This window comes from Myxine glutinosa, chromosome 2 (assembly GCF_964187855.1).
Source record: "Myxine glutinosa chromosome 2, kmMyxGlut1.1, whole genome shotgun sequence".
Taxonomy (NCBI): domain Eukaryota; kingdom Metazoa; phylum Chordata; class Myxini; order Myxiniformes; family Myxinidae; genus Myxine; species Myxine glutinosa.
Window position 1 is genome coordinate 141,656,628 of NC_136262.1, and position 14,577 is coordinate 141,671,204.

General features: G+C 47.9%; 1 protein-coding gene across 1 annotated transcript in view; it reads left to right on the forward strand.

Moving 5' to 3' along the window:
- Positions 1–14,577, forward strand: part of LOC137422271 (uncharacterized) — a 157,930-nt gene that overhangs the window by 73,600 nt on the left and 69,753 nt on the right. Inside the window, exon 33 of the mRNA XM_078772642.1 lies at positions 14,285–14,373. Within this exon, the coding sequence (XP_078628768.1) occupies positions 14,285–14,373 (89 nt within the window). The remainder of the gene's footprint in view (positions 1–14,284; positions 14,374–14,577) is intronic.

A 14,577-nucleotide genomic window follows, 5' to 3' on the forward strand; every position in this document is an offset into this window, starting at 1 on the left:
AATCCCTTCCCAGACTCGTAGGCATCTATAACCTTCTTTCTGAAGGCCTCAGAGAGCTCTTTTGATCTCGGCATGGTGACACCGCACACTTCAACAACAAAGAGCAAAAGAAACGACATGTCTGAGGTTTAACTAAGACAGGTTCCTCCAAGATCCTCTCCAATGATGTTCAAATCATTGCACCTGAGCTGGTGCACCTGATTCTAATTTTAGGTATTTGAAGTAGTGATAAATGTAGGGGTGTACATACTTTTTCCACATGCAAAATTTGCATTTATGTTTATTTAAATTATACAATGGACGACAAAATGTAAATGTTTCATGATATTTGTTATATTATATTATATCAAATAGCTGTGTGGTGAAAGATGTTGAAAAAGTCAAAACTTTATATGGGGTACACTTCCGTTTTCATGTAAAGTTTTGGTTTGGTTTTCATGACCCAGCTATGTTCCCTCTCCCCCTCAATCCTCCTCCTTGGTGATTTCAATATCCACATGGACTCCACTGACTCCACAATAACCACTGACTTCACTGATTTACTCACCTGCTTTAACCTCACTCAACATGTCGACTTTCCTACCCATATCCGTGGTCACATTTTGGACCTTGTCTGCTCCACTGGATTAAATTTGCACCATCTCTATGGCTCTGACCTCACCCTCTCTGACCACTTAGCCATCACTCTGACCATCAACATCCCCGCCCCAACACCAAGGCATTATCGCACAATCGACTTCCGTAAGCTAAACGCTCTTTCACCTACCTCATTCTCATCCACCCTCTCTGAAAAAATGTCCACTTCTCCCTTCATTGACCTCCACACCCCTTCTGACCTCACTGACTACTACAACCACACTCTCTCCTCCTGCCTTGACCAGCTTGCGCCTGTAAAAACCAAAACAGTTTCTTTCACCCATTCTGCTCCCTGGTTTACCCCTGAACTCCACCTGATGAAAACTCGTGCTCGCCAACTTGAAAGACTCCGCAATAAAACGGGTCTCACAGTTCACTCCCAAGCCTACAAGGACCACCTACAACACTACAAAGATGCCCTCTCCCGCGCCCGCTCTGCCTACTACTCTCAAATTATCCACTCTGGCTCCGGAAACCCAAAAGCACTCTTCTCGACAATAAACAAACTCCTCTGCCCCCTGAACACCACCACCCAGTCATTCACAGTAGACAACTGCATCTCCTTCCTCTCTTTCTTCCAACGCAAAATTGACAACATCTACAACAGCTTGACCACCGCCGCACCCGCTCCCCCTCCAACCACCTGCCCCCCCTTGTCCTGCCATCCCCTGTCTCGGTTCTCCCCAATCTCCCCTACTGACCTCTCTGAACTCCTCATAGGAATGAAAACTGCCACCTGCACTCTTGACCCCATCCCCTCCAGCTTTGTCAAAGCCTCCCTCCCTGCTCTCTCTCCACTCATCATTGCAACAATAAACTCCTCCCTGTCTACAGGCATCGTCCCACCTTCCCTCAAAATTGCTGCTGTTACCCCCATTCTAAAAAAACCTGGTCTAAACCCTGACACCCTAAACAACTTCAGACCCATCTCCAACCTACCCTTTCTGTCAAAAGTTTTGGAACGCGCTGTAGCCACTCAACTCAAACATCATCTCTCTGCCAATAACCTGTATGAAACATTCCAATCCGGATTCCGGTCCAACCACAGTACTGAAACTGCTCTCCTCAAAATCACCAACGACCTTCTCCTCTCCTCTGACGCTGGCAACCTCAACATTCTCATCCTCCTCGACCTCAGCGCTGCCTTTGACACCATCGATCACACTATCCTCCTCACCCGACTTGAATCCACCTTTAACGTTACCGGCACTGCCCTCTCTTGGATTAAATCATACCTCTATGACAGATGCCAGTTCATCTCCATCAATAACTGCAAATCCCCCACTGCTCCCCTCCCCCAAGGTGTCCCCCAAGGTTCAGTTCTTGGCCCCCTCCTCTTCATCCTTTACCTGTCCCCGCTCGGTCACTTAATCCGCCGTCATGGTCTCCAATTCCACTGCTTCGCCGATGACATCCAGCTTTTCATCTCCACCAAGTTCGTCTCCACCGACACCCACTCTATCCTGACAAACTGCATCACTGAAATAAAATCCTGGCTTCAAATCAACTTCCTCAAGCTTAACTGTGATAAATCTGAAATAATCATCATTGGCCCAAAAACGCTCACAAAATCCACCCATAACTTTGCCCTCAACATCGACGGTATCCCAGTATCCACCTCCCCTCACATCCGGAATCTTGGCGTCATCTTTGACCAAACCCTTTCCTTCGACAAATACACTAAACAGATCACAAAGTCAGCCTTCTTTCACCTGAAAAACATTGCCCGTCTCCGCTCATCACTCTCCTCCACGGCTGCAGAAACCCTCATCCACGCCTTCATCACCTCCCGTCTGGACTACTGCAATAGCCTCCTCTATGGTTCACCCTCAAAAATCACCAATAAACTCCAATACATTCAGAACTCCGCTGCCCGTCTACTCACCCATTCCCGGACCCATGACCACATCACCCCCGTCCTTTACAAGCTTCACTGGCTCCCCATCCCCCAGAGAATCCAGTACAAAATCCTCCTCTTGACATACAAAGCCCTCCATAACCTGGCCCCATCCTACCTGGCTGACCTCCTCTCCAGACACACTCCCACCCGCAACCTCCGCTCTGCTGGTACAAACCTCCTGACCCCCTCCATCCGGACCAAATTCAGATCCTGGGGGGACAGGGCCTTCTCCATCGCTGCGCCCACCCTCTGGAACTCACTACCTCACACCATCAGAGACTCCTCCTCACTCACCACATTCAAAACATCACTAAAGACCCACATGTTCAACACTGCATTCAACATTCAACCCACAGCATTTAACCCCTGACTATCTCTTCTCCTTCTCCCTCCTTTTGCTTTAAATATTTCCCTATTGATTCTTGTCTTTTTTGCAATTGTTGTTTTCATGTATTGTTATGCATTATGTTTGCCACTCTGTCAAAGCGCCTTTGGGCTTCTGGAAAAGCGCTATACAAAATAAATGAATTATTATTATTATTAAAAGTGACTATATATAATGTATACATACATATACATACATACATACATTCATACATACATACATACATACATACATACATTCATACATACATACATACATACATACATACATACATACATACATACATACATACATACATACTAGCTGAAAGCACACGGCGTTGCCCGGGTTCTTTTTAAATATGTTTACTCCTATAATTCAGCTTTTACTCGCGGCCGTAGGAGATTGACTGCGATAATTCAGCTCAGCTTTTAATTGTGAAATGGACCCAACCTGGCCGAGGCGGCCCCGACCGGCCTCACCACATTGCCTATAACCTTCCCCGGGCCCATCTCGACATTTTTTATTTCAGCGGTTTCCTCCTATCTTTCACCGTTCAGGAGATGAGTTCGTGCAGACAAACAAACAACAACTTTCTTTTATGTATATAGACCAACAAATATATATATATATATATATATATATATATATATATATATATATATTTATATATATATATATATATATATATATTGTTGTGGATCTCGTACGTCGGCTCTCCCCTTATCAAGGGGGGGTTCATCCCCTTGTCCTTTTATCTGGCCGACCCGAGTCCTGGAAGTTATACGCTCCTTCCGGTCGGTATTAGGTAGGGTTGTTGGTCAACTTAGTCCTAATACCTAATTACTAACACTGACCATGAAGCAGGGAAATACCTCCCGCCCGAACCACGGCGTTGGTGGACACGCCGAGCGAAGCGAGCCGCAACTCGGGCCGTTAGCAAGGACTAAACCCTATTATGGCAGTTCCGATCGTGCCATGTTTACCCAATGAGAGAAAAGACAGATGCGATCGGATAAGAGGAAACCAGAAAGAACAGGGCAATTTATTAACAATTTACAAGGAGAAGAGGAAACTAAAGGAATGTACAAGATAGGAAGAGGAAGAAGAAGCACACAGGGCAGCGTTAAACAGTCTTATTCTTAATACCCCAGGACAAACAGGCCCGTCTCACATACACACTCACGGGGATGGTTGATGGTCACCAGCGAGTCCAGGCACCGATCCAGCGGACGAAACTCGGCAGGCAGCTCCGCGTTTAGTTGGAACGCGAACGGACAATTGTATAACGTGGGGAAGGCTGGTGTCCTCGCGGCGTATGTAATACGTGCACACTCCTGCCAAACGCCCTCTCTCCAAAGTCCTGCCTTTAACTCCCAATGCCAGCGAGCCCTCTTTAATTACAGTAGTCCTGGACAGTTCTCTCATCAGCGCGCTTCCGTGCAGTCCGGTGAAATGTGTGCTTTCCCAATAAGCCTTCTCAAATCAACGCCAGCGAGCAAGTTCTTTCGCAAAGCGCATATAACCACGAGTTATTTTACCAAGCGTGTTTCCAACAAGAGTCCTTTGGTAAGTTCTTCTCAATGCGCTCTCTCCCATAAGTCCTGTGAAAGGGCTTTGCATTCGCGCTTTTATAAGTCAAGCGGCGATCGCTACGCGAGCCCAAAAACCACGCCTCTCAGGCGATCCTACCTCAGCCCTGGTTGGCTGGGCATCGCTTACCGGCCACGCCCTGATGGTGGGTTGACGTGGCCACACCTTCTTCCTGGCGTTTCGCCCCCTTTTTCCGGGCCTTACCTCGTGGCTTATGGCGGTCTTGAGCGAGCGCCAAGGCAGCTGCTGCTGGCTGAGATGCGTAACAATTGGGAGGGGCCATGAGGTACAGACTGTACCTTAATGGGAGCGATAAGTAACATCTGCCACATGGCACATTATCTCTGGTATCCACTCATGATATGGAATCCCTTGGATGCAGCCGGGAGCAAACCAATCCAAATATATGTTCAGTTCTCCAGCTTTCAATGAGCGCAAGGAATGACATCACTGCCATGTACATACGCTCTGCCTGTCAAGCTCTCAAGAGAACCCTCTGACAGAGCAGAATTTTGATCTTGGTTCAGATACTGTCATAAATATATGTAAAACTCACAGTTACCGACTTGGTTTCGCCCTTTTTGGGGCTCATCAGGGCAACGCAGTGAGTCCTGCATACACTTATGACTCTGAAAACCTTTCGGTTATATACCAGTCACTATGCGATTTGATACCATCAGTGGTGAACCGCCATTAAGGTATCCCATCCAGCTATGCTGTACCTTAATGGGAGCGATACGTACCATCTGCCACATGGCACATTATCTCTGGTATCCACTCATTATATGGAATCCCCTGGATGCAGCCGGGAGCAAACCAATCCAAAATATCTGAAATCAGACAGTATCTGAACTAAAGATCAAAATCTGCTCTGTCAGAGGTTTCTCTTGAGAGCTTGACAGGCAGAGCGTATGTACATGGCAGTGACGTCATTACTTGCGCTCATTGAAAGCTGGAGAACTGAACATATATTTGGGTATCTATATATATATATATATATATACATAAGTTCAAAACACACCTGGTCATAAGTGTGCTGCACTGACCAGGTCCTCAGTCGAGGTCCTCAGCATCATCCCATTTCGGCCCTTCAACCTCGATACGGTCAGCTAAGGTGGGCCAGCAGGGGCACGTACACATCCACATGCAGCAACTGCATCTGGATGCATACATGCCCCCACCCCAGCCAGTGCGAACAACAACAACACCTCCACATCCAGAATCCACAGCACCAAACAAACATGGTGGAACACTCGATCACCCACCTTTATACCCTTCACTACTCACCAACAAAACGCACCAGATCATTCATACACACCCATACACACACATACAGAATACCAACCAAACAACAACCAAACAACAACCAAACAACCACCTACACTTACATCATACACCACTCAACACACAAAAACACACACTCATGCAAAAATTAATTCATGCAAAAACACACACCCTCACCCACATTCATATACACAAAATAAGAAGTAATAATGGTAACAAAAAACAACACACACACACACACACACACACACACACACACACACACACACACACACACACACACACACACACACACACACACACACACACACACACACACACACACACACACACACACACAACCTACACCGTTCGATGTGCCTCCATAAACTTCCTCCATATCCAAAATGAGCCTTTCAAGGCAACCTGGGCCACCTTGTCACACATCCTCCTTGTTTCTGTCCCACACACTCCCAGCCTAGCAAGAAATGCAGAAAAGGAATTGCCAATATACCCTCTACACCCCACCTCAAATGGCTGACACGAAACGCGCCAACCCTTCTCCCGGCACTCTGCCTCCAGCTCACTGTACTTTCCTCTCTTCCTCTCGTGCACCTCCTCTATGTTCTCTTCCCAAGGTACCGACAACTCCCCTAAGATGACCTGTCTTGTTGCACTTGACCAAATGACAATGTCAGGCTGCAACCTTGTCACACAGATCTCCTCTGGGAATACCAATTGTGGCTTTAGGTCTGCCACCACCTGCCAATCACAAGCATCTGACAGCCCTCTTGCTTTCCACCTCTTTCTACTTGGCCCTCTTTGACAAACGACACCTCTCCCCCATCAGTCTCCTTCTCCACTTTTCTCTCTCTCGATCTCAGCACCTCTTGTTGCACCATCTGCAACACCACCGCCAGCACCTGATCATGTCGCCACCTGTATCTTCCTGCTGCCAATGCTACTGAGCATGCACTCAGTGCATGCTGCACCGTTCCCACACCTCCACACAAATAACATCTCTCCTCCTGCAACAACCCCCACAATCAAGTTTACTGGTGACGGAAGCGCATCATACGTTGCCCGCAACAGGAAATTCAACAATATTGGCTCCATCCTCCAAATCTCTTGCCACTTCAATATCCTCACCCACACACCTTCCCACTTAGTCCAAGCACCTTGCTGTGCCTGACCGACTGCTTTCACATATCTCCCCTCCTCTTCCTTTCTTCTCAACTCCCTCTCAACCATCTTCCTCCTCTCTTTCACACATGCCTTTCCCCATCGCTCATGCTCCATCCACCCCAAGCCATGCTTCCCGTGCTGTACCATCCCCATGACGTCCTGTTGCAACCGCTCCTCCATCTCGTCCACCTCTGCTCTTGCATTCCACTTCCGACTTCCCTTCTTCTCTGGGAGAGCATTCTTTACCACTGCATCACTTGAATCCCGCAACATCATGAACTCCCGCACCCTCACCAACTTAAACTTCTCGGTTAATGATGTCAAGGGAATCTGGAGTTTTCCACCCTGACCATAAAAGGCAATGTTCGTCAAACAGCGTGGCACTCCCAACCACCTCCTCACAAACCCACTCACCACAACCTCCATCGTCTCTACATGCCCAATTGCAATATCGTACATCATCAATGGCCACAATACTCGTGGCATCAACCCAAACTTCAAACACCATACCTTCAACTTTCCTGGCAAACCACATCCATCAACCTCTTCAAACCTCTCAAAAGCTTGTTTCTGACCTCCTCCACTCTTCCCACATCATCAACTCCACTGTATACCATCTTCCCAAACTCTTCACAGGGGCCTCCACCAATGATGGAACCACCTCCCCTCCCAGCTCAAACCTGTGCATGTTATCCGCCACTCCTCGTCTCACTATCACACTCCTCGACTTTCTTGCTTTAAATCCCATTCTTGTCCACCGCATCAACCTTTCCAGTCGTCCCAGTACCTCTACTGCTGCATCAGCGGACTGTTGGACAACTGTCAGGTCATCCATGAAAGCAAACATTGCTGGCAACCTCTGACCAGGGGCTAGCTCCGCTTCTTTCCCATGTCCACTCACCGCACTTATCAACAACTCCATAACCAGCACAAACAAAATCGGGGAGATGGTACATCCCATCGGGATCCCCACTTCCAACTTCTGCCACTCTGTTACATAGGACTGTGTCGCAAACCGCATCCAAAACTGATCATAATATGCCATCAAAAAATCCCCAAATCTCCGTGGCACCCAAAAGAAATCCATGGCATACCTGATCAAGGCATGCGGCACTGACCCATATGCATTCTCCAAATCCAGCCATACCACCGCCACATTCTTCCTTTGCCACTTTGCCTCCTGTAACACTTGCCAGACCATTGCCGAGTGTTCAATGCATCCTGGTGATTCTGGTATTCCTGCCTTCTGCACAGAACCATCTACAAAACCATTCCCTCTGATGAAGCCTGAGAGCCGTGCCGCAAAGACACTCATCAATATCTTCCCATCTACATCGAGCAATGATATTGGTTTAAACTGCTCCAGTGTCACAGCCTCCTCCTGCTTTGGAATATAAACTCCTTCCGCCCTAGTCCATTGACTGGGCACCACTCCTTGCCTCCATACCACCTTCAGAGCCTTCCACAGATACTGCCTGATGCCTACACCGTGTGATATGAATGGCCCGTGGATATGAATGGATATCACGTGGCCCGGATTTTTGCTTCCGGGTCATTCGCCTAGCAGGCTGAGCTGAGTCGGTCGTCCTGTGTATTTGATTGATTCTGTTGGATTTAGCATGTGCTGTTGTGTTGTGCTTTGTGTGAATGATTGTGATGGATCCCTGTTTCGTTTCCTGGCTTATGGCGGCGTGTCTGCCCGTGAGATTTGCCGTACTTTGGTTTTTACTCGCCACCAAGTTGAAAATTTCGAACTGTAAGTACCCGCCATGTTTTTTCGTTGAGCCTCACGCAGCCCCGGTGTGTGCCTCTCAACAAGACATGTCCTTTTCCCCGTCTCGCCCCATCGCCCGCCCCATCGCCCGGCCCATCGCCCGGCCCATCGCACGGCCCATCGCCCGGCCCATCGCACGCCCTACCTCTGCACGCACCGCTGCATGTACCGAGCTCGACTATCCACTCTAACTCCTCCATCCCGAGGCCTATTCGCTACACTCGGCAAAAACGTTTGTCTTTAAACAACACCACTCGATTGACTCCTGGACTCATGTCAGGCCTCAGAGAACTTGAAATCGGCGTTGGTCTCCCGAGAAAACGCGCAAAGCGAGACGGGAGGAGAAAGCAGAGAAAAATACAGATTGTGATTTCTCTTTGCGACCATCGACGGCCCGACCCACATTTTAATAATTCCTGTGAAAAGGTGTCCCCTGTCAACTTCAATAACCTCATCTATCCCTGTAGAACATACACAGCACCGAAACAACACCGTTCTGACCTGTATCTCGCCTTATTCAATGCTCAGTCTGTGTAGTCCTGAAAAGCGAACCAAAATTACCTCTTTTATTCAAGATAATGATATTGACGTGCTTTTTCTGACCGAAACTTGGCTCCGACCCAGTGGCGACGAAGTGAGGTGTGCTGATCTCACCCCACCTGGATACACCCTGCAGTCATTTCCTCGCCCCTCTAGGGGTGGGGGTGTGGCTGTTATTTACAGAGACAACTTCTCTCCCTTTGTCTCCTTCACCACGACTTTTTCGTTTGACCATTCATCCTACGAGCTAGCCCATGTCACCTTCACTCTGTCAGAAAACACTCTTCATTTCTTCTGCCTCTACCGACCTCCACCTAACCGGAAAAACAAGCTTACTGATTCTATGTTCGTGACCCAGCTTCCTAATCTGCTCGACCACTGCAATACTCTTCCTGATTTCGTCTTAATTCTTGGAGATTTCAACGTCCACTACGACCAACCACAACATCCTCTCGCTTCAAAGATCATTGACCTCTTTTCTACTTTTAGTCTGTCTCAGTCTGTCTCCCAACCTACACACGTTAAAGGACACATCCTGGATTGGTTAGTGCACAGATGCGATGATCAGTTGGTGCAGTCCACGTCAGTGACCTGTGCTATCACCTCGGACCACTTATGTGTCACCAGCCACCTGAGTATTGCTGTTCCTCGTCTTCAGCCCACCTTCATCACTGCCCGCAACATTCGTGCCATCGACCGTTCCGCCTTTAAAGAGGACCTTCACACCCGTCTCTCTGGCCGTTCCTATGTCACTGCAGAAGACCTCGTCTGTTGCCTCCGCACAGCGTTGGACTGTCATGCTCCAGCGACACGGCGCGCTGTTCCCAGCGCAGGAGTACTCCGTGGTTCAGCGCAGTCAGCAACGAAGTCAGGGCTGCCAAAAAGGAACGACGACGTGCCGAGAGACAGTGGCTGAAGACTGGCCTCACAGTCGATAAACAGTTGTATAACATAGCTAAAAGACTCGTCATAAAAATCGTTCTGAAAGCAAAAACGTCATATATTTCTGATTGGATTACTAGGAGCTCCTCCTGCAAGCAACTGTTCAGCATTACCAACCACCTGTTTGCCACCAAAAATAAATCCGTTCTTCCCACTGTGTTTCCTCAAAATGAACTACCCCAACGCTTCCTGCATTTCTTTCACAATAAAATTCAGTCGATAAGAAACAATCTTGACAAGCAGTCACTCCTCTCCTTCGATGATGCTGAACACTGCTTTCACGGACGACCTCTTAGTTCGTTTACTCCTGTTCCTGAGGAAATTGTCAAATGTACAATCCTCAAGTCAAACACAAAAACATGTGATCTCGACCCCCTCCCACCGATTTGTTCATTGAGTGTTTGGACACCCTCCTCCCATTTATTACTGCAGTTATCAATGATTCTCTGACTATGGGTTCATTTCCGCTTCTCTTTAAACAAGCTCTTGTTAAACCACTTCTTAAAAAGCCCACCCTTGACCTTAACGACATGAAAAATTACCGTCCTATCTCCAACCTGTCTTTCCTGTCAAAGATCACAGAAAGAATTGTGCTATCACAGATGAATGACCATCTAGTTTCAAATAATCTTTTCAATTCTCGCCAGTCAGCATATAGGCCAGGCCATAGCACCGAGACCGCTCTCCTAAGAATAACCAATGATCTTCTGACCTCTCGACTGTGGTAAGGTTTCCGTTCTTGCTCTTTTGGACTTGTCTGCCGCCTTTGACACGATTGACCATAGTGTCTTAATTCGTCGTCTTGAAATCACATTTGGTATAACTGGTACTCCCCTTTCTTGGCTGATGTCCTATCTTACTGATAGAGTGCAAACAGTTGTCAATGGCCAGAAATCAGCCCCTTCTCCGCTTTCCTTTGGCGTTCCCCAGGGCTCAGTCCTGGGACCTATCCTATTTCTTTTGTACACTCAGCCTCTATTTGATCTTGTTGCCAGACATTCAGTTGATCACCACGCCTTTGCGGACGACAATCAGCTGTACAAAGGAAGCACGATTCAACAAAGCACAACAAAAGCACGACAAATGTGACTCACTGGGACTGACACAATCTGTCAATTTCCCAACCCGGATCTCAGTCAACGCAGAATCTTCTCTTCTGGACTTGGTTATGACTAACTTCCCTGAAAATGTCTGCTGCTCTTCTTCTGCTCCAATCGGCTCTTCTGATCATGTGCTTGCTAAAGTGGACATCTCTCTGACCATTTTCAGAGAGCCTCCTCAGCGTCGACGAGTCTGGCATTTCACTCAGGCCAACTGGCACGGTCTTCAAGCAGCCATCAATCATCTGGACTGGTCTCCCATCTCTACTGCCTCTGACATCAACTCATCCTGGGAATTCTTCCAAAGTAAATTGCTCTCTCTCATGCACAGTTTTATCCCTTCTCGTCTTCAGTTGTCATACCCTTCCTCCCGTCCATGGTACACGGAATCTTGTGGTGAGGCTATTGCCCAGAAACAACTTGCTTTCGTCTCCTGGAAAGCAAATCCAACGGAAGGAAATCTCATTTCCTTTCACAAAGCCCGAAACAAGTGTGTGTCCACCCTCAGGAGAGCCAGGAAACAATATCTCTCCGTCTTCAGGACCGAACTCTCTTATCTGTCTCCCTCTTCCAAATCCTGGTAGCGTCTGGTAAAATCTGTTTCTGGTGTTTGTTCCCCCTCCATCCCCTCCCTCACCTTAAATGGCCACACGGCTGACTCCGCACGTGAAAAAGCCGAATGCCTCAACTCTGTGTTTGCCTGTAAATCTTGTGTCCCAAACCCATCCCTCTCTGTACCCACCGTACCCAGTCGTACCCAGCTGCTCCTGGACTCTGTTTCCTTTCCTCCTGACAAGGTGGAAAAGTTTCTGTCAACCCTCGACTCTGATTCTGCAGCTGGACCTGACGGCATCAGCCCACGGGTCCTAAAATCCTGTGCTTCCGCTCTTTCACTCCCTCTCTCTGTTCTCTTCACCCTCTTTTGCTCAAGGTCATCTTCCATCTGCTTGGAAATCTGCCAACATCACCGCTTTGCACAAAAAAGGTGCAAAAACAGATCCCAGCAACTACAGACCAATCAGCCTTCTCCCAATTATCAGCAAGGTCATGGAATCCATCATTGCTTCAGATATGAAATCTTTCCTCTTCTCCAATGGCTTGATCTCTGATCATCAATTTGGTTTCAGACCTGGACACTCCACTCTGGACATGCTGCTTCTGCTTTCTCAACAATGGATGGAGGTCCTCAATGCCAAACAGGAAATTAGAGCAGTCTCCCTTGACATATCACGTGCCTTCGATACAGTCTGGCACCCCGCTCTGCTCACCAAACTCTCCTCTTTTGGTATCCATGGAAATCTCCACGCATGGCTGGCGGACTTCCTCTCTAGTCGTAGTCAACGTGTGGCCCTGAATGGCTTTCTCTCATCTCCTCTTCCTGTTCAGGCTGGAGTTCCCCAAGGCAGTGTTCTGGGCCCTGTGCTTTTTCTGGTCTTCATCAATGATCTCTCTGACTCTCTTGAAAATCCTCTCTATCTCTTTGCTGACGACTCTACTCTCTGTCGCTCCATTCTTCATCCCTCAGATCGGCAATCTGCAGCCTCCTCACTCTCTGCAGACCTTGACAAAATCACAGACTGGGCAAACAAGTGGAACATGTCTTTCAATCCTGACAAATCTCACACTCTTACGATGTCTCTCCGAAAAGACCGACTGGACAACCCTCCCATCCACTTTCTGAATAATCCTCTCCAAGAAGTTCTGTCACTCAAGCTTTTGGGTCTCACTATCTGCCATGATCTTTCCTGGAAAAACCACATTTCAAATCTGGCCTCCAAAGCCAGTCGCCGACTGGGCATCCTCCGTCGTGCGAAGTCCTTCCTTGGCACACCTGAGCTCCTCACCACATACAAGGCTTTCATCCGCAGCTCAATGGAATACTGCTCTCCCCTCTGGGCTGGTGCTCCTGCCTCACACCTAGCTCACCTTCGCGCTGTTGAAACCAAAGCATTCAGAATCATTGGAATCTCCCGCGATGAAGCTAACTCCAAGGGCCTCTCACTCACTCACCGCAGGCAGGTTGGTGGTCTTTCCGTCTTCTACCGACTCCTCTCTGGCCTTGCCCCTCCAGCTCTCTCTGGGCTCTGTCCCCCAAATATTCCTACAGGTCGCACAAGATCTGCCTGCAACCCTCTTTTGGTTAAACTGCCAAAATCAAGACTCGCTGCTCACCTTCACTCCTTCATTCCTCTTTTCTCCCGCCTCTGGAACAAACTCCCTCACTCTCTTCAATCCCACTCCACCCTCCAAGTCTTTAAAACAGCTGTTCACCACCATCTCTTATCTTCCCCCATCCAAAACCTTGATCTTTTGTACCCCCGCTAATTTCACCCCAATTCCCCTTTTTGAAATACCAACTTCTGTCCTGGAAGTCCTTGGTGTCCTTGTGCTTTATACTTCTCCCTCCCCCCCCCCCCTTCCCATGCCTCCTCCCCCCGGGCCCTCTCCTTTCCACACATCTCCCTGCTCTCGGATGTTGTGTTTGTGTGCTTCCCCTTTTCTCCCCATCTTGTCTTCCGCTCCCTCTTTTTGTGTATTTTGTTTGTCTGGTCGATTTGTTTGTGAAGTAAATGTTAGCTCTTTCACGAGCCTCGATTCAGTATACAAAAAAAAAAAAAAAAAATTCTCATCAGTTGTTTGCGTCAACCTGAGTCTCCTCGATACGAATTCCGATTCGTACACACACGACCCAGATAACCCCCTGCCATTGCAGCCTCGTTTGGACCATTTGTATGCTGGTCTCAACACTTCCTGCACTCACCTATGTTTAATTAAACGATGCACTCATGAGTGGTGCGGTTCTGCCCAAATGTTCATTGACAAGATCATGAATGGTGATGGTGAAAAGACCATGTTGTGTTTCACCTGTTCACAACTTGTCATCACACAAAATGTGCATGTTTATCATATTGTTTAAAGGTGTTTGACTTTGGACGACTTTCTTATGCCAGATTTAACTTGTGCTCCACCATCTTGTTTCCCTTCAGTGAAGTTGATCGACATCCTGACAACAGATCCATACAATCACCGAGTGGGCCTCATAATGGAGTGTGTGGAAGCCGGTGAGGTTTCTTACGTAATTTTGCTGAAAATCTACTGTTTGTGTCTATGAAGTCCAATTTTACTTGGGTAACTAAATAGGTTAGTGATTAGTTAACATGAATTATGGTGTCCTGATTGTTGGACCATCATGAATCCTCTTTTCATAGGACCCTTCACTTTGTGTCCTGTGTTTACTCTCCCCACCTGCTCTCCCCACCCCCTCTCTCTCCCTCTCTCT